The 21,559-nt window shown below is 47.2% G+C and overlaps 1 protein-coding gene across 2 annotated transcripts in view; it reads right to left on the bottom strand.

Moving 5' to 3' along the window:
• LOC144724067 (inositol polyphosphate-4-phosphatase type I A-like) overlaps positions 1-21,345 on the bottom strand; it is a 53,998-nt gene extending 32,653 nt beyond the window's left edge. The window contains exons 1-6 of one of the 2 annotated variants that reach the window (XM_078602919.1): positions 21,208-21,345; positions 8,515-8,585; positions 3,820-4,120; positions 1,863-1,907; positions 1,619-1,737; positions 214-330 (exon numbers count right to left, since the gene is read on the bottom strand). In XM_078602919.1, coding sequence (XP_078459045.1) covers positions 214-330; positions 1,619-1,737; positions 1,863-1,907; positions 3,820-3,994 — 456 coding nt within the window. In that variant the 5' untranslated portion in view covers positions 3,995-4,120; positions 8,515-8,585; positions 21,208-21,345. The other variant, XM_078602920.1, reaches the window with a different exon arrangement.
• Between the last annotated feature and the right edge of the window lie 214 nt (positions 21,346-21,559).

The raw sequence follows: 21,559 nt of genomic DNA, 5'->3' as shown, positions 1-21,559 counted from the left end.
GAGGCAGAAATACTTGCAAACGCCAAACACTTGAGGAAGTTTTTTTTTCAGTTTGTACGAGTCTCTTTTAAAAAGTGCTTAGCAACCGAGAATATGAATCACGTCTTGGACACGTCCTTGACTTTTCATGACTGTGGGTTAATTTATTTGTGTTTGGGGCGAAGAGTGGGGAGGGTGGCACTTGGCACCATCCGTCCGCACGCACGCACGCACCATTCCCTGGGTCCTGTCCTTGACATCGTAGACGGAGAGGCGCACGCGCGTGAGCTGCGTGGCTTGCGAGTCTGGCAGGAACGCGATGCTGCTCAGGAAGATCGGAGTGCTGGTTCCCTGCAAGGCATCAGGGGGGAAAGGGCGGAACGTGATATAAACGCAGCACACAGCGTGCGCACACTTACAACGGCGTGACTCGCCGCCTTTGTTAAAAAAATAAACTCTCATGTCCATTTGCATTCACACTCGCACACTGTATATCTGTTGCCATCACTTTGTCTCCCCGTCCAGCAGTAGATTGACAGAAGAGCTGTGCATGTACATGTAGGCGACCGTTAACATAAACAAAAATATCTCGTCTACGTTTTCATGTCGCGACGATTATGAAAGCGTCAACTTCCTGCTTCTACAAAGCAGCAGGGGGAAGCAAGAATTTTTTCGGTCGATGATGAAATATGCAACAAAAATTGCAGACAACTTTCATAGATAGAAAAAAGCAGCAAACAATATTCAAAAAAACTAAACAGGTTACACTCGACACTGAGTACGTTTTGTAAAACATCGCTTGTTTACACTTACATTCCCTTGAATGCTAAGCCACAAGGCGCACGTACCACGACGATGACACGGATAAAAAGCGCTTCCCTTCCCCACCGCAATCGCACAAGAGCCACAACAACCAATCCCTGTCCCCTCTGTAGGAAATGAAGTTGCACGCATGCACACAGGCTGCTGCTTGTCTCAAGTGCAGCTCAAAAGAAGCCAATGTTTGCCTGGATTCAAACCCACCATCTCACATTAACCCAAATGGCCACCTCGTGTCCAATCATTTTAATCAGACAAATTATTTGGAGGTATTGCATTGGCAGTGGTGCACAACAACAACAACACACATTCATCATTACCACTGCCTTTATAGATATATAGGTTTCCCTTGCTTTATACGGGTTCGGTTTGCGCAATTTTGCGCATATGTATTTGGCGAACTTATGACACAAAATTCGCGATATGCGGTTTGAATTCAAACATATGCGGCTGCGCGATCGAAACGTGGGACAACATTGTGTGTGCGCTGTATGCGCTACTGGGCAGGCAGCTGTCTTGTGTGATGCATTGTGGAGTTAGGTGACTGTGCGGTCTATGTTGTGCAATTTGGCTTTGTGCGCTCTTTATTTGGAATGCATCTACCGCAATAAAGAGAGGGTAACCTGTAGCATCGGTGACGTTTCAGGCAATTGCCTTTCATCACAGCACAAAGAGAGGCCAGAAAGGTAGTCACCCTTTCAATCCGAGTTAGTTTAGGAGTTGGGCGCGTAAGGCCCAGGCGGCACAATCACCACCACCGCTATCACCCACCGCACCGGTACGCGTCTCCGGCGAGGGTTTGCGCGCCCTATGCGCTCACCTCGATGATCTCGGTCTGCGCGTGCTTGGTCCAGAAAGCCTGCGGCGGAGTCGTGACGCTCACGGACACGAACAGGCTCGGTCGCCGGTCCAGCGACGATGTCACAATTTCGCTGCACGCTGCCGGCCAGCAAATCGGCAAAGGGTTAAACGGTGAGTGGTTAAGAGTTGAAACAATAGATCGCGAGACACTTGTCAAAGAACTGGTCAAAGTGCAGGAGAAATGCGGTCATTTGGCTACTCACCAAGACTGAACTCCAGAACTGGTTCATCCGGATCTTTGCTGTTGGCTGGAAAACAAAAGGTTAATAATTATCCTGTATAATTGTTATTTACATTCGTCAGCAAACTTGGTTACGTGTCACCCTCCACCGGTGATAATTCACAACATACTTGGCTACCGTCACTTTATGGTGGACACAGACACAGCAGGACGAATGATCCAAGTGCCTGCAAGCAACGGAAGAGTGGACGTTTGACAGTTTTGCTTTGGTATGACGCGCAGTAGAAAGGTATTGACAAATGCAACAATGTCTCTTTATAAAACGTGCAACCTGATATAAAGAGCATGAACTGCTCCTTCTTGATTTGAAGCTTTCGTCACTGCAGGAATTACTCTTTGGTTCTTTCGGTAAAGTCCTTCTTCTTGTACTGTACAACTTCTGCATTTTGTAGAATTTTTTTATTTTTCTGACATCCATAAAATGTATCCAATATTTGCACATGTTCCCATTTTTAAAAAAAACAGGGCACATCGGCAAAGCAATGCCTTTCAGCCGCGTATAGCGTCACAATATTTCTCCCATACCCGGTGCAAGTGCACGAGTAAAACGAGTGACCCGTTTCTGCGTTGGCGATCACCAGTCAGTGGTGGAAATTCCACGGTCCAAAGACGGAGACCAGCCTCTCTAATAGGACAGCCACTGTTAATTTCCCTCAACACGCAGCTTTGTTGATCAAATCCGGAAGGATAACGATTATGAGTCTTACCCCTGCTGGTACGACCTTACAAATTGCGAGTTGAAGTGATCCCACTGCGCCGCCCGTTCAATGTAACGGTGCCGCGTTGCGACGACGAACGTTGCAAACCAACAGGGTGGCTTTTTGAAATGTGTGAACAGTACGAAGACCCATCCTGAGTTTGATGGGAAATTCCCCGTTGGACAAAGAGGCTGCGGGCCAAGGATTGGCGTTCTAATCATTGATATTCAACGTACAGTGTTTACAAGCATGCACAGTGGTACAGTAACACACATAAGCCACGGGTGCCGGACGCCGATGGAATATTGTGAGTCGAAACCAATTCAAATGCTAAGTATTGAATGGCTTCGCTGGAAACAAGAATAGCAGACTATCATAATAGCCAAGTGTGCTGGTACGTGGTGTGCATGCATAAAAACATTTACTTAAAGCAAAACAGAAAAAAATACCACTCTTTTAAAACTCATCTGCATAGCCTGACATTTTACCATCGCCGCTTCTCAGACCACGTGTGGGCGAGATTTATTTTCACTTCAAGGAAAAACTTTGAGGAAGGCTTTAGCCCTACGCTATGCGCACATGTGTGTAAATACGTGTGTCGAACTTCTGTCACACCGTACGTAGCCAACCGTGATAATCGGAGGTGCGGGGGAATGGAGAACTAAAAAAGCAAAACACAAAAAGCAAGAATACCGTGTGTGTGGTTTGGGTGTGTGCAGTGAGGCGTGTGGGTAGTGCAATTGCTGATCACCATGATCCGTTCACCCAGGCAGAATAATCGGTCTTGGCACTCCCCTCGTAGATAGACCCAGCGTTAAATGAAGAGCTAGTGTAGTGTGCAGGCATTATCACCGGGGAGACAAAGGTGGCCGGATGTGATCCTGGCCACTCAACTTACATATATAACAGCACTTTCCCGAACAGTCTGTAAATGCTACACTGGGGGGGGGGATGATTGCCCTTGTGTGTGCGTGCGTGCACGCGTATGTTCGGGTGTGTGTGTATGTCCTTGTGCACGCGTGTGTGTACGTGTGCGTACGTGCGCGTGTGTACGTGCGCGTTCCGTGTGTGTACGTGCACGTGTGCACGTGCGTGTGTGTACGTGCGTATGTACGTGCGCGTGTGTACGTGCGTGTGTGGACGTGCGTGTGTTTGTCCTTGTGCACGTGCGTGTGTGTACGTGAGTGTGTGTACGTGCGCGTTGCGCGTGTACCAACTCACGCGTTAGAGGCAGCCCGCGCGCCTCGCTCGCCACATCGACCGTGGCCGCCCGCAGTAGGGAGGACCGGCCCACGGGGGACCTCCGGAGGGGAGTGGCCGCCCCCAGCCCGACCTCCTCCCACCCCCCACCGAGGCCGCTGCCGCCACCACCACCCTGCGATCCTTCCCCCGCCATGCAAGGGGGCCGCTGCTGCGGGCAGCCGGAGTGGGGAGGGGGGCCGAGGCGGGTCGCCCGGCCGCTGCCGGCGGCGGCCTGAACGTCACGAGAATGACCGCCCGCACGTCCGTCGACCTTTAGGGGCTAGCGGGTAGAGGGGGCAGGAAGGGAACGCTCGTGTCAACGGAGGGGGAGGGAGGAGGAGACATTGTAAACAGAGGACTGTGTGTATGACAAAATAAGAATAGGTTTTTACCCTTTATGGCGATAAAACAGGAGGTGGTTAAGATGTTCAAAACACCAAAATAGAACCCTTTTGCAAGGAATCAAGTCTGCATCAACCGTGCATGCTACTTGTAGTGAACGTGCAACAAACATGCGCTGATAATATACTTGCTTTGTATTTGAAAATAAAGAAGGCTGTCTCTGGTATAGGCCAATCAATTTCAAATATGCAAGTATATTATAAGAGCATGTGTGTTTGCACGTTCACCAAAACTACGTGTGGTTAATGCAGACATGATTCCTTGCAAAATTTTATATTTGGTGTTTGAACATCGAAACACCTCCTGATTTATTGCCAGAAAGGGTGAAACCTATTCTTGTTTTTTTCATTCTTTGATACTGGCAAAACAAATTCCAATTGTTTAGAGGACTGTGTGCACTGTACAAGCGAATGGAAAATCTAGCGGTTGCATATTTAGTATCAATGAAACTATGAACTAATTTTCCTTTACCAGGTAAGACCAACTGAGCAACCTGGCCACAAATGATAACTCAACGAAGTGGTTATCGTGTGGAAACTTATAGCAGCCAAATACTCTGAACGCATGTTGATTCTTAATGTGGGAAGGGAAACCGGAGAACCCACAGAAATTCCACGCAACCACGGAGAGAGAGAGAGAGACACGCAAACTCCCAAATATACAACAGACGTCAGGGTTCGGGTCGAACCCACAACCTCCTGTATACCAGGCGAGGTAGTTAACATCTCCTAGCCACCGTGATGATGATGAGAGAGACACAAACTCCACATATACAGCATGCATCAGGATCTAACCCACGACTTCCTGCATACCAGGCGAGGTAGTTAACATCTCGCCACCATTGCGACCCCTTGAAAAAAATTACCTCCTATAATCACCCAGAAATGTCTGTCCGTCCCGTGCGTGATGTCACTCCACATGAGGCCCACCCCCCTCATTAATATTCATGAGTGGGTGGATTTTACACTCACTCAGAAGGTCGAGCTGAATTCAATAATTAATTGCGCAAAGTCGCTTCACAGAAAGTGACGCTAAAAAAAACATCTAAGCAGCACAGTGCTACATCCGTGCGTGAAGTCACTGCAAATGAGGCCCCCCCCTTCATTAATAGTCATGCCCACGTGGAAATATACGCACTTCACATGCCGCACCCCTCCACAATAACCATGAGCAGGTGACGTCACTCCACATGCCGCACCCCTCCCCAATAACCATTAGCGGGTGACGTCACTCCACATGGGGCAACCCCCCCCCCCCCCCTCATTAATAATCATGAGCTGAACAATTTTTCGATTGAATATTTCAGATTTACTACAATATACACCCGTCCTTGGACGGGCAAAAAAACTAGTTGATTATATCAACCATTTACAATTAAAATAGCAACTAAATGCAATCGCATCTCACAACGATTTAGAAATACGGGAGGAAAATAAACATTTGGGGAGGGAGCGTCACAGCAGGGAAACATGGGAAAGAGAGCGACACCGTGATACAACCTAATGCTGCTACGTTGCAGTGTTGGATTTTTGTTGTTGCACATTTTTACATTGTATCACGCTTTAATCCAAATGGACAGTAAAACCTCGTCATTTTGGTACTTGACAATTCGTAACTGGGGATAATTCGGCACGGCTGCGCTTGCAGCATTTCTACAGTTTTAGTAATTCGCCACGAGCCGAATTGCCGTGCCGAATGGTCAAATTTCGGCATACGCGTGGAGCGACGCCACGTGCCACAACCCAAACAGTGACTCAGTCTCGTGGCAGCGCGCGTGGTGAGCGTCAGTGCAGACCTGTTGCTTTGGACTTTGCCTTGTTTATGGACTTCACCTTGTTGATGCACTCTGTGCAAGCCAACCCTCTCAGAAATGTCGTCTACACCTACATAGAGAAGTAGTTGAAAGGGACTGAAGCATAAATCCCTTAGTCTGGAATTAATGCAGGTGTGTCAGTGCGTATGGTGTGTGAAAATGAAGCACCTTTCACGACATCAAGTAACGCCGGGAGAAAATAAATTATTGGGGCAGGAGTCACTGGGGAGTACCATTGCACATAATTCAGAATATTGGATAATTCTGCAAGGCCAGAACCCCATATGTGTCGAATTAACAAGGGGTTACTATATATATTTTTTATCTCGTTAGAAATGTTGTATGTTCATCCGCACAAAGGACGGAGGTGAGAATCAATCAAAATTCTACACCAGTGCAAACTGTGTGCTGTGCGATGAAACCTATCGAAGTACACACACTCTTTCATTCGATTGAACACGACTTACCAAAATTATTTCTGAGAATAAACATTTTTATGTATTCTTACGAAGGGATTTGAAGGTTACAGAAAGGAAACAATCTATACATAGGAAACTTTTAATAATGATAATGCTGAAAATAAACAAATCATTGCACTGTTTTGCATCTCATTTTGTTTCCATCGATTTATTTTGCACCTATTTTTTTAGTTTATCTTATTGGTCTTTCCACTTTATCTTATTCCCAGTTTGCTACCGACACAATGTCATGAAATGAGGAATATATAGAAACATTTTGCAGGACAGTACTACAACTCAACAACTACAACCCAATGAAACGAAGAACGGATGGCAGCGCAAAATATTTTGACGGTGCCTTCTGATGAAATCCTTTCAGTGGACTGTTTGCAGCCATTTTTAGTTTGGAACACAACACATCATGCCTTTACAAAGTGTATCCAGCACATCTCCCTTGCAGAGCATCACTTCTGTTCTCGTGAGCTCTCCATGTGTTTGTACAGCCCTTTGAAAATCCAATGCTAATATGAGGGCTTCCCCACACTTTGTCATGGGATGTATTTGAACATACTTCATCACCTCGCTGCACGGGTTGGTGAAGGCGGGGTAGCATATAAGCACAGCACAACAATCAATTTATTTCTGCCCTCTGCTGCCCATCGTGTAGCCCGTGGCACTATGGGGGGGGGCAACCTTTATGTGCCATCGAGGCTCAAACCTGCTTAGCTTCCGTGATCTGACGAGAATGAGCACATTTGCGGGCGATTTGATCATGGGCAATGCAGCTGGTTAGGCGTGCAGCACAGTACGTACACAGTATCCTGGAATGTGTATCCAAATCCGTACAGTGCTTATCGGCACAATCGCGTGCACGTTACCCCGTTAATGATGCATTACAGTGGGAGATTATCACAAAAGCTCAGACACACATATTCAGTGTGGCACCCTGCGTTGGGGACACAGCCCAGCGCAACAGGGATGATGCATCTTTTGTCCCTGACAGGTGAATCCTGGACTTTGTTCAACCCTATCCGTGGAGATTACAGACTAGGGGCTACAAATCATCACACGACAGTGCTTCCAAACACTGTAATTATTTGGCAGTCACACACCACCCATGCATCAGCCAGAGCCGTAAAAAAAAAATCTATCACACTGTTATCGAGTGCCCACAGCCAAAGTCTCACAATGGCCTGAACGACATTGCTGAACAGTGAGTGCTATGCGATGTAATTGGATGCTCTGACCCGTCCAAGTCACACAAGCTTGGCAGACACATGCTGCACGTCTCCGTTGTGCAACACCACGTCAATGGTGCGCGCCACGTCAAGCTGTGATGCGTCATCCTGTGTGCACGTTATTACCGTTACATTGTCAAGGAATTATTATATTTGGGGAATGTTACAATCAAATGCAATTTCTCCGTATTCTTTCATCTACTCGTCCACGGTCGTCCATTTGGCCGCGTCTGCTGTTCAAACGCCCCTGGCCACATCTCCCTCTCATCTCACTCTAAGTCCCTCCTCCATGCATTCTCTGCTCAATCAAGCAAAGGCTTTCTGTTGAAGCCCTCGGTCAGCCTTCGCTCAGTGGGAGGTCGCTCATTCGCCTCTGCTGTGGTCTTCTCCAAGCCACGCGTACTGTCGGCTACCTGGCCCTATTCAGGCTCTACACCATTCTGCTCAACTCTGCCCATGACTATCTGCCTCTCTCCATAAATTCAAATGAGGTGTGCCACTTACAAAATGGCCCAAATTTTACCTGTCACAGCAAAGCATCTTAACCACACTAATCGGGTACTAGAGGGACAGATTTTCAACCTGTCGATACTGTGTTTCTAGATTTGGCGCACTCCGTAAAAGCGAGCCCGAATAATTTGTTCACGTGATTCCTAGATAGCGCTCAGGTGTGTGTTCATGCGTCACTCCGCCAAAAGGTCAAAGTCCCATTCGGCCCTCGGTAAGGGAGAGGTTTCCGATCGCTGCTTTGGAGAGAACTCACAGTGACAGTGACTCTGGCTGTTCCCCCGGGGTCATGCCCTCACGGTGAAGTCAGATGTATCCGCGTGAACCCTGAGAACAAAGCACAGAGGTATTAGGAGCCCGCCGCCACCAGTCGTGGAGCCGGAAAATGTTCACCGTACATGTTCGGCCCCCTATGTCAATCCACTGCTGGATGCGGACCTTCCTTCACGCCGTCAATGCCGCGGGGTTATTTCAACCCGAACTTCAACGCGTTCGACGGTGCGGGCTGGTGAAGGCGGGCAGCATAGATGGACAACGCAGCAACGGATGCTTTCTCTGCTGCCCAAAACGTAACCCTTTGTAACACTTTGGTTCTCGTTGTGTGCAGTGGCTGTTGCCCATCCACGTGCTACTTGGTGTCAAACCTGCTTAGTTTACGCGATCTGACAAGACTGGGCAGATTCCTGGTGACTTGGTTATAGGCTGATATGTACAAGTGTGCATGTGAATACTTTACACGCAATTCAGTGCGCATAAACGTGCGGCATGAGCTTAAGATGCATTTACCACCTCTTGTGATGGATCCTTAAAGTTACATAACTCATATTTACTGGCCTTTTGCCCATCCAAGGACGGGTGTATTGCAGTAAATCTTAAACTTGCAAGCGAAAATCAGAGCGCGACGTGATATTCATTGCATCAATGCGTGTGCAATTTGTAAGGGCGCGGTGACACAGACCTATTTCATTTTAAGGTTATAATCCCTTGTTCATCGTGACGTCCTTTTTACTTTGATGTCTCAACAACGTTACGGAGATCGCGTGACGTGAGGGTTCTGCCTTCGTAGTGAGGGTTGTAAGTTGACGCCGAGGAGGGGGGAGGAGGCGCCTCGCCCCCCCCCCATGCGGAGTGACGTCACCCGCTATTTTTTATGAAGGGGGGGGGGGTGTCAATTTGGAGGACGTCACCTTATCATGATTATTAATGAGGGGGGCTGTTCGATGTGGAGTGCCGTCACCTGCTCATGATTATTAATGAGGGAGGGGGGGTCCATGTGGAGGACGTCACCTTATAATGATTATTAATGAGGGGGGCTGGTCGACGTGGAGTGACGTCACGAGCGTTGCACACAGACATTCTCGGCTCATTATAGTCGGTAATAATGGGGGGGGGGGGAGGTCCATGTGAAGGAGGTCACCTGCTCATGAGCCATTCATTATTTTATTCAACTTGACCTGCGTTAGTGTAAAAATCCACCCACTCATGAATATTAATGAAGGGGAGTGGGCCTCATGTGGAGTGACGTCACGCGGGGGGGGGGCTCATGTGGAGTGACGTCACGAGCGTTAAGAACAAACATTCCTGGGTGATTATAGGAGGTATTAACAGCGCTAATGCCTGTTTAACTTAATTCTTTATTTACTGAGAAAAGCCTTACTCAGCTAACTTTTGTCAGACGATTTGACCTATTCTGTTTTTGACGTGTTGGAAAAAGAACATTTAATCTTTGCACCGTTAGGCGGAAAGCATCCTGGCTTGTTAGGCATGTAACAATGAAGCAGTTCATCATTTCAAATTAATTCTTAAGAGCAAGACACATGCGTGGATTCATACAATTGAGGATCATCGTCAGCATTTACAACTCAAGAAAATGTCACGTTCATATCATGAACAAAACTCTCCTTGGTAAAGGGAAATTCGCCAGCTGTGCAATTGCTTTGTTTGCCCCACTGTTGGAGGAAAGGGCTCCAGGGAGTATTTGGCCTACTCTTCCATGTTGGCCAGACATCTTGGAAGAGGTGGTGCGCTGGGTGGACACGGAGGCGCGGATGAGATTGTTCAGCCTCTTTATATACTGCATATAAATCTCATTTCAATTTGTATTGTTTTCAACTGAATTGAACTTGTGAACTCTGAACTCCAAGCCCGGTGTGGCTAACCCCATTACACCAGGGCAGGATCCCACAAAAAAAATAATGTACTAAGGAAAAAAGAACGCAGCTACAGTAAACGGTAGACGAATAAAATACATATTCCTTAATCAAATCGCCATCCCAAAATCTGTCAATCCATCAAATCTCTGCGGAGGTGAATTGTGACAAGTGCCCCGGTTGACCCTTGCGGGTGGGTACCGAGTGAATAAATTCACGTTGGGTAGAAATCGCGAGAGTAAACGTTAATCCCTGGGGAGTAATGGGCACAGCATTAGCTTCATATGAGATCGCTTATAAGCATGAGCGTGGCGTATCAGTCAACGAGTAAAATACATTTAGGACACAATGCATTCACAATTTGGATTTATGAGAAGAAAAGAGAGTGGCGGCCGAAGAAGGGGAAACATGCCGGTGAGCACGTCCACCACCCAGAGATGAAGCCATGAAAAAATTAACCCGTAAAAAAAAAGTTTTTCACTATAAATCCTTTATATGCGTGGCGGCTAGAGTCTTCTCGTCCCTTATGGCTTGAGATGGCTGCCACCTATGGGTCAGATGATTGCCTGCCACCATTAAGCAATTGGTAATTAAATATAAAAAAAAAATTCCTAAAAAGTGTAAAGTTACGAAAAAAAATTTCACGAAAATAAATTGTCATGCACAACGAGTCTGTGTGCAAAATGTCAGGTCGATTGGATCACGGGAAGTGGGTTAAAAAACGACAGAAAGATTTGCACAGTCGTAAGCGCGCAAGCAAGCAAGCAAGTGAACTTAATATAAAGGATTTAAAAATTAGCTCAACTGCAGGATTCATATTCTTGGTTCAGAGAACAGGGCTGTCTTCCCAACAGCTCTGTTCTTCACCTGAGGACGGCTGCTTGCGTTGTGGCCGAAACGTCGTGAGATTTTTATTATGTTTTATCGTTATTATTTTATTATTTCCCTTCTACGTGACTTTACCGAAAGAACCAAGAATATGAATCCCTGCAGTCACGAAAGCTTTAAATCGAAATTTAACTGCAGGATTGTTGCAACGCACAAGACTGTGAGAGACAGAGGGCACACTTGGGTGAAGCCCTTTACGCAGCAGCGGATTGATCATTGGTCACTGAAACAATGGGACAAATCTACACCATGGGGACAAATCTACACCAAGGAGCAGTAACATGAAATGCGTGACTGGCACTGTACGCTGCCATCTGCTAGCACTGCTGATGCGGTGAAAGCACCGAAAGAAGAAAAGATACATCGGCCCTCAGGTCACGAAGCCTCCTCCCCTCCGAAGAGGCTCACCACCACCGATTTAAATCTACGCCAAGATCAATACCTATCCCTTACCCGACGGCAGCTCCATTAACGTGAACGCAAATTTGGCGGCGCAGTTAGCCGTGCCTGCGTTCCAATTCACCTTGCCCGGCTTCGCACCGACGCGGGGACGTTCAAGGGGCAAGCCTTCGGGCTTTCAAATCCCGGCAATGATGGCCAGCGAGAGCCTCGTCGCGAGAGCCGTGGAGGCGTCACAACTGCCGTGCGTCAACCAACCAGCCAATTGCAGGTCGTAGAGAAGCCGTGCCATGCAACACAATATTAACCCCTTGCAGCACGGAGGGGTCATGCCCCGACAAGTCCTGAACCGCATTGCAATACAACTGGCGATAAAAATACATTCCTGCGGAGGGAGCTGGTAGGAACGTTGGGTTGCTCGGTCAATGGCCAGGGTCAACGGCGGCGTGGTGTATTCCGCAAATATGCCAGACTGTGAGGGCGGGCACAAGCCGGCGTGAGTAGGTTAAACGTTGAGTTTTATAAGGGCACCACGGGGTGACCAGCCCCTCCCCTCCCCACCAAGCCCCACCCCTCCCACCCCCCACCCAGCCCCACGCAGCCCCTCCCCACCTAGCCCCTCCCAACCCTCCCCTCTCCACCCCTTCCATTTTTTGATGCACGACGGACGGACACAATAATCCCCTGTGGGCTGGTGCAACCAGGAGGTTCCTACCAGTATAAAGTGTGCATACTGCAGGGCTGTCTAGTGGACAGCAGGGGGCAGTACAGCAAAATCGACGATTCTACTGTGCCTCCACGCCCCACCCCCCATGGCCATTCTCCCTGCCCCCAATAGTCTGCGCTGACCAGCGCGGTGAAGTATGGGCAAATATCGCACAAGCCACATGGCATCAACATGCTGATGTACGCTCTGTAAGTTGAAAAAAACAAGATACTATTATGGTCACCCATACAAGCACAACCCAGGCTCCAACCAGCTTAGCTTTACCGAGATCGGGTACATCGTGGATGAGACTGTCAAAAGGCCAGTTTGTACAAACACAGAGAAGTGAATGTTCTAAGTCACAGTAGCATGGTTGGCTAGAGTGATGGTGTTCGAGAAGGCTGTGTCCTCCGGCAAACAGCAATGGTAAAAATGTGCCTCCCTCTGGACGCTCAGATCTCTATCAGCCACCGCGTCACAGACGCGTCGCCAAGTCACTCGACAGGTGACGGAAGGTGAAATGCCACGAGGCATTTTTATTGGCAACAAGGCTTGCCCACCTGCTGTTGATTTCCCGTCAATATTTAGACGTGGCAGGTGGTGTTGGGCCTGGATGAAGCGCTTGGAGAGTGCTGACCAGAGGTCGCAAACGGGTTTTGATTCCTTACCCGTACCCGGCCGTACCAGGGTCGCAAAAGGGTACCCGTACCCTACCCGAAATGAGTGACAAACGGCTACTCCCCAGTGACTCATGGCCTACCCGTACCCGTACCTGGCCGCACCAGGGTCGCAAACGGCTACCCGTACCCGTACCTGGCCGGGTACGGGTAGCCGGGTATCGGGTAGGGTACGGGTATCGGGTACCCGGTTGCGACCTCTGGTGCTGACACGGGTTGAAGATCATTCACAGCACGTGCTATGGCTGCAGGACCACGTGGTCGACAGCAGAGGGCAGTGTGGGAAAATGCATTGTTGTACTGTGTACCTATGTACTCTACTTATATACTCCCAGGGTTGAGCCTGGATATAGTTGCTGGAATACTGCCGAGATTGGCGATCACGATTCGTAAACAAGGATTTCAGGCTCGACGTGGTTAGGAGAGGGCAATGCAGCAAACATCCGTTGTTGTACAGTACTTCTATGCATCCATAGCTATTCTCTCCGCCTTCACCAACCCACACTGACCAGTGCTGTCAGACATTGCCCAATGATGCCGCACATGGCGTGGGGAGGCCCTCGCCCTGCGGCAATTGACAAAAGGGTTGAACACCGGGCGTGTACATGTTAACAGACCTCTCTGCATGTGCACGTATCGCTCATGGGCCACAACTGCTAACATTCTATGCCCTCTCGCACAGCAAATGAAAACAGCCCCTATGCAGCACCGAACGCTGTTGCTTATCAGGCTGGCTCACGCTTTGTGGTTTTGACGGAAATTCAGATATTAAATCCGGTGCTTGCGCCCACTAATGGGTTATAATTTTCCCCTCTACCGACAAGATGCAATGGAAATTCAATTGTGTGCCTGCGTATCTGACCGTGGGTTTAACGAGTACTTTTCACCAAGAAAAGCACAGTCAAAGCGTCTTTACGTTTTCTCCAAATCTTACTCCGATTACATACATACCGTGCATACCAAAGCATCGCTTTCTAGCAAGGAGGACGGCACTTAAGAGATGGGGGATAATGCATGAGAGCTGAAGCATAACATTTGCCTTCGTTATCTACATCACAGAAAGCGAGGTTTGTGATAATATGCACGGCAGGCAGCCAAAAAACTACGTTCATAGCCCAGCAGGGAGAGTCACTTTTAACCAACATTTCAGCAAGACACTCTTCATTTGGACTTTTTTAATCATTAAAAACGTATAAAAGTTAAATATTTAAAGGCTTGGATAAACTCTCAAAACACGTCACCAGTAGTGAGACTAATACGGACTCAGGTATTGTTTTGGGGGGGGGGGATCTTTTTTACCCAAATGCATTCCAATTGCGCTATCGGCAATCATGTTGTGAGTGAAGTATTCATTCTGAAATCTCACAAAGCAGCAGTATGGCCCGTGCGTCAGAGAAAGGACCGTGAGAGATATTTTTTTCACAGGACTTCTGAGAAATCCTTCAAGGTGGTCCTGTTCATACATTTCACACAGCATGGAGCATTTTCCCAAACAGCTCAACGAACATTGGGAGTCAAATCAATTGCTTCTATTTTTGTTAATTTCTCAGAGCTGGAATTCATTCGAGAGCAAAAAAATATAACATCATGCTTTTGTATTGTACAATCACTGGTGAACAGGCTAAACCCATCAACTTGCTGCACTTCAGAACCTGCTTTAATACTGGTAGGAACCTCCTGGTTACACCAGCGCACAGGGGATTATTGTGTCCGTCGTGCAGGGAGGGGCTGGGTGGGGAGGGGAGGGTGGGGAGGGGCTGGGTGGGAAGGGTGGGGCTGGGTGGGGGGTGGGAAGGGTGGGGCTGGGTGGGGAGGGGCTGGTCACCCCGTGGTGCCCTTATAAAACTCAACGTTTAACCTACTCACGCCGGCTTGTGCCCGCCCTCACAGTCGGGCATATTTGTGGAATACACCACGCCGCCGTTGACCCTGGCCATTGACCGAGCTGCCTACGTTCCTACCAGCTCCCTCCGCAGGAATGTCTTTAGGGGTGGCTGCCTCAATTAAGATCTCCAGATCTTAGCTGTGTTGGCTCAGTAGCTGTGACAACGTTCCAAGCCAGCTTGCCTTTGGCAGAAGTCATTACCACACAACTAGCCTGCACCAGTGGAAAATATTCTGAAATCTATAATGCACACAAACTTCACGTGATGGAAATATCCACAAATAAATGGTTGGCAGGTCTCCCATGGAAATAAAATAATATTTTTCAATGAGCTCTCAGCTGCTTAAAATAAAGACCACTTATAAATGATCTTGCGCTTCCAAAGCACATTTGCCAAAAGGAATTATCGTATTTACTACAGAATTTGGGACTGGAGCAATGGTGCAGTAGTTTTCACACTGAACCATAAACCCGGCAAACCTAACCTGTGAACCCGGTGACCTGTGTTCGATAATTATCGACCACAGCTAACAATCACATGAATGGCACAGCATGGAGAGGCCATCATCCAGCAGCACATTTACTTCGGGCTGTAAATCTATTTTATTATTACGGTATTTGCTGCATGAAGGTACCGTTCTGTATATTTATCACAAACAAGGCCAAGATAGCTCAATTGATGGAGCAAATATCCTCCTAATTGGAACAACATGGAGTTCAAATCCTGCCAAGGCTGTACTCATCATCATCCACATCCATCCATGGTGAGCCAAATAAGCTAAAGCCACATCATGAGTACAACTGATGATAGACGGACAGCAGAAAGAGGGTGAGATAAAATTAAATAATTCATGGGCCACTACTCAACAAAAACGCAGAAGAAAATGAAAGAAAATAGCGGGAGGTCTTTGCCCATGATTGTGAAGTTATAGGCTGACAACAATAAACTTTGCAGAAAGCCAACAATGATTGTCCCACAGATAGACGAGTCTCCACCACAAGTAATGTGGACCATCCAACACTGGCTTAGAAGTTTGTTCACGCTTGGGTGGGGGGGAGCCCTTAGGGGTCGTCCATAAATGACGTCACGCGATTTTGGACGATTTAGGACCCCCCCAACTCGTCACACAAAGTCAGACCCCCCCTCAAATATGACGTCACAAAGCTCTGCCCCCCCCCCCCCCAAAAAAAAATAAAACATGCTTCAAATCGCTTTAAACTATTGTCATTGTAGTGCGTATTTAATGTGGCGCTGCACTCTGATGATGTAGAAAACATTTATTAAAAAGTATATTTAATTAAGTAGAACGTGTTGTCTATATTTATTTAAGGTTGCGCATTTTGATGTGACGTCACATTTCTCACCCCCCCCCCCCCCATCGTCACACATCGTCACAAATGTCTGACCCCCCCAGGTGCGTGACGTCATTTATGGACGGCCCCTTAGACTCCATGAAATGCGGAGCTTTTTCCGTGCCCTCACTATATTGACAGCTGCTGCGTGACTCACCCAGCGCAGTCGATATTATTTCGTTTCGCATGAAAGAGTCAAATGTCCTGGCAGAGCGCCAGATAATACTGATATAAACACATTCCTGCTGCGGAGGGAGCTGGTAGGAACGTTGGGTTGCTCGGTCAATGGCCAGGGTCAACGGCGGCGTGGTGTATTCCGCAAATATGCCCGACTGTGAGGGCGGGCACAAGCCGGCGTGAGTAGGTTAAACGTTGAGTTTTATGAGGGCACCACGGGGTGACCAGCCCCTCCCCACCCAGCCCCTCCCCACCATCCCCAACCAGCCCCTCCCCACCCAGCCCCTCCCCACCCTCCCCTCCCCACCCAGCCCCTCCCCACCTAGCCCCTCCCTCCCCACCCAGCCCCTCCCTGCACGACGGACGGACGGACACAATAATCCCCTGTGGGCTGGTGTAACCAGGAGGTTCCTACCAGTATAATACCGAGGCCCTGGAGCTGGGTGCCTCCTTCCTGGACGCGTAACTGAACAACACGACAACAGCTTCTTGAATCCCTGCAGTCACGAAAGCTTTAAATCGAAATTTAACACGACGACAGCTGCCGCTGCTATTCGCCAGTAAGTGACGGCGACATCACCACAGCGATTCGTAGCAGGCAACGTGCAACTTTGAGGTCGCTGTGATGAGTTGCTGGCATCACTGGCAGGAGACCAGAGGGTTAAACACGCAGCCTTCACCCCCAAACAACACAAAATCACAACATCCGTAATGGCTCTGAGAAATTAAACTTAACCTCAGGTGAGTTTAAACAACCAAAACGGTTGGTCCGTGCCTCCCAATCAGTCCCCTTTAAAATCACAGCAAAGCCGAGTCGAGTATATTGTTTCACAAGCTAAGAAATTAAGGATTTAATTTTTGAATACTTTAGTAGAAAGATTACATTGTTAAACCGGTTGCCTTGAACTTGCACGATCTGAACGAACCACAAACACCCGGACCTACACACACCACCCGCCCCCCCTTGATCAACCCAACGTGGGGAGGCTTTCACATCAAGCAGTGGCTTGACAAATGACTGCACCTTCTTGGTTCTTTCGGTAAAGTCACGTAGAAGGGAAATAATAAAATAATAAAAATAAAACATTATAAAATAATTCTCACGTTTCGGCCACAACGCAAGCAGCCGTCCTCAGGTGAAGAACAGACAGCGTCTTTCCGACAGACATGTTCTTCACCTGAGGACGGCTGCTTGCGTTGTGGCCGAAACGTTGAAAGCTTTAATTCGAAAAATGACTGCACATTACATCTTGTTATTAGAAGTTTTAGACTTAGATCCACAAGAAGGTTTTTTTTGGCTTAGATCACGTAAATATAAATGTGTCGTTAAACTCACCACCACCCGACAAAACGTGCCAATTCGTGACTAGTTCAGCAGGCAGGTGTGTTGGAGAGCAATAATTGGTGGTGGCGGGTTTAATGACACATTTATATTTACACGACCTAACCCAAAAAAACCTATATTATGGATATCGGTCGCGAAAGCCGACGTGTTTAGACTTAGAATTGGCATTTAAATTTGTATTTGGGATTCAGTAGGCTTTAGCTAGAGCCCCAAATATTCTGTTTTCCCACAAGCATTAAGAATCATAGAACATCTCAACCATAACTCCCTTAAACAGTCCTCAAGACATGGCAAGTCTTGCCTGGGTAAGGATTTCTAAATAACTGATTCAAGTTAGGTTTTTTACCCTTCTATCTGGCAACAAAACTGACACCTTTCTTACAAGGAGTTATGGCTGCAGGTATTGTGGTCTATGCAAACATGACTCCTTGTAAAAAAAGGTGTCAGTTTTGTTGCCAGATAGAAGGGTAAAAAAACAATTATCATATTTTTTACTGGCAAATGAGGTTCCAATGGTGATTCAAGTTAATTTCACTGTAGGCTTTTTAAAAATATAAACCAAATAAATGCTTCTTATTCACACCACTTGCTGTATTGAGATTCGCTCAAAGGGAGCCTTAAATATCAGCTGACCCCAGCCAGTGACAGCATGTATAATTTAAATGATTACTGATGGTAATAAGCTTTCAGCAACATTAGTAACGTCACTGTAAGCTAATAACAGGGCACACGATAGCATGTGTCAGATTCAGCACGTGTGCCTGATTGAATATTTGCCTGTAAAATAGGCAAAGACTGTACAGCGTCTATTAGGTTATCAACAAGAAGTCCTGATAAATCCACTGCTGGATGAAGGCTTTTCCCTGCCGTGTCGGTCGTCGTGGGGGTTACTGTATAGCGTTGTTTAAAATACAGAACACGCAGATACAACACACACACAGGACACCCCGATACAACACACACACAGAATACACCGATACAACACACACACACAGAACACACAGATACAACACACCGATACAACACACACACAGGACACCCCGATACAACACAACACACAGATACAACACACAGACACACAACACACAGATACACCACACACACACATAGAACACACCGATACAACACACACACAGAACAGCCCGATACAACACAACACACCGATACAACACACACACACAGCGACACCACACACACACAGAACACACCGATACAACACACACAACACACAGATACAACACACACACACAACACACAGATACAACACACACACACACAACACACAGATACAACACACACACCACACAGATACAACACACACACAACACACCGATACAACACACACACACACACCACACACACACACAACACACAGATACAACACACACACACACACAACACACAGATACAACACACACACACACAACACACCGATACAACACACACACACAACACACCGATACAACACACACACACAACACACCGATTCAACACACACACACACACAACACACAGATACAACACACACACACACAGATACAACACACACACACAACACACAGATACAACACACACACACAACACACAGATACAACACACACACAACACACAGATACAACACACACACAACACACAGATACAACACACACACAACACACAGATACAACACACACACAACACACAGATACAACACACACACAACACACAGATACAACACACACACACAACACACCGATACAACACACACACACAACACACCGATTCAACACACACACACACACAACACACAGATACAACACACACACACAACACACAGATACAACACACACAACACACAGATACAACACACACACACAACACACAGATACAACACACACAACACACAGATACAACACACACACACAACACACAGATACAACACACACAACACACAGATACAACACACACACACAACACACAGATACAACACACACACAACACACAGATACAACACACACAACACACAGATACAACACACACAACACACAGATACAACACACACACAACACACAGATACAACACACACACAACACACAGATACAACACACACACAACACACAGATACAACACACACACAACACACAGATACAACACACACACACAACACACAGATACAACACACACACACAACACACAGATACAACACACACACCACACAGATACAACACACACACACACAACACACCGATACAACACACACACAACACACAGATACAACACACACACAACACACACACACAACACACACAACACACCGATTCACCACACACACAGATCACACCGATACAACACACACACACAACACACAGATACAACACACACACACAACACACAGATACAACACACACACACAACACACAGATACAACACACACAACACACAGATACAACACACACACACAACACACAGATACAACACACACAACACACAGATACAACACACACAACACACAGATACAACACACACCGATACAACACACACCACACACCGATACAACACACAACACACACACACAGATACAACACACCGATACACACACACAACACACACAGATACAACACACACCGATACAACACACACCACACACCGATACAACACACAACACACACACAGATACAACACACCGATACACACACACACAACACACACACAGAGATTGACTGCTGCCATGTGTACGGCTGCTGTCCAACGCACTGTACCTCGTGCGAGGGAGTTTACGCAACACGAAGCGTGACAAACTCCACGTATAAGACGACACACAAACACACACACACACAAACACACACACACTCACACATCTTCACACAGTGCTGTGTGTGCACAGTGTACAATAATCACACGCTCACAAGCGTTGTGCATAACGCAGAGTGAACGCGTTCAAGGCAAGTGTACGAGAGGCCTAGACCAGGGCAAGGCCCTTCATCTATTCTACATCATTATTACATTATTATGATAACATTATTACTTGTCGTCAATAACAAACAGCTTAAACGCTAAGTACGGCAAGTGTGTAAATTGCACTCCCGTTTACAGATTTACGAAGCGGCTTTACCACGTACGATACGAGCCGACACGCCCCACCACCGTGCTAGCATCACACACAACATGAGGATGATGATGCGTAATGTTGTTACAATAATTGTATCGTCACACAATGCCATACGTACCACCTTGTGCCGCCCTATTACCGACGACCCCGTTACAATGGGGGGTTTAAAATAAGAAAGCCACAGACGTGCCGGTTATATTCTTCTCACTTCAATCTCGTCGTGCCCGCATTAAAACGAGATGCATTTAGAAAGAACCACACACACACACGGGTCGGTATACCGTGAGCTCGCTTGCCCTGCTGCTGCTTCGCTGCGACAGCGCCCGTGTGGTTCTGTGCTGCAGGAGGCTGCTTCGTCTTCGTGGGCTGCTGCTTCGTCTCTTGTTCTTGAGCAGTCGTCACCCGGCCTCTTCTGCCTCGAACACAAACGCGCTGGGCCCCCCCCCCCGTTTTTTTTAAATGACACTAAATGGTCGTTACAAAATGACACTAAATTGTCGTTACAAAATGCCACTAAATTGTCGTTACAAAATGTCACTAAATTGTTGTTACAAAATGACACTAAATTGTCGTTACAAAATGTCACTAAATTGTCGTTACAAAATGCCACTAAATTGTCGTTACAAAATGTCA

This window comes from Lampetra planeri, chromosome 19, assembly GCF_965212315.1.
Source record: "Lampetra planeri chromosome 19, kcLamPlan1.2.h2, whole genome shotgun sequence".
NCBI lineage: Eukaryota > Metazoa > Chordata > Hyperoartia > Petromyzontiformes > Petromyzontidae > Lampetra > Lampetra planeri.
The sequence above is the reverse complement of the archived record's forward strand: the minus strand, read 5'-3'. Positions and strand labels throughout refer to the sequence as shown.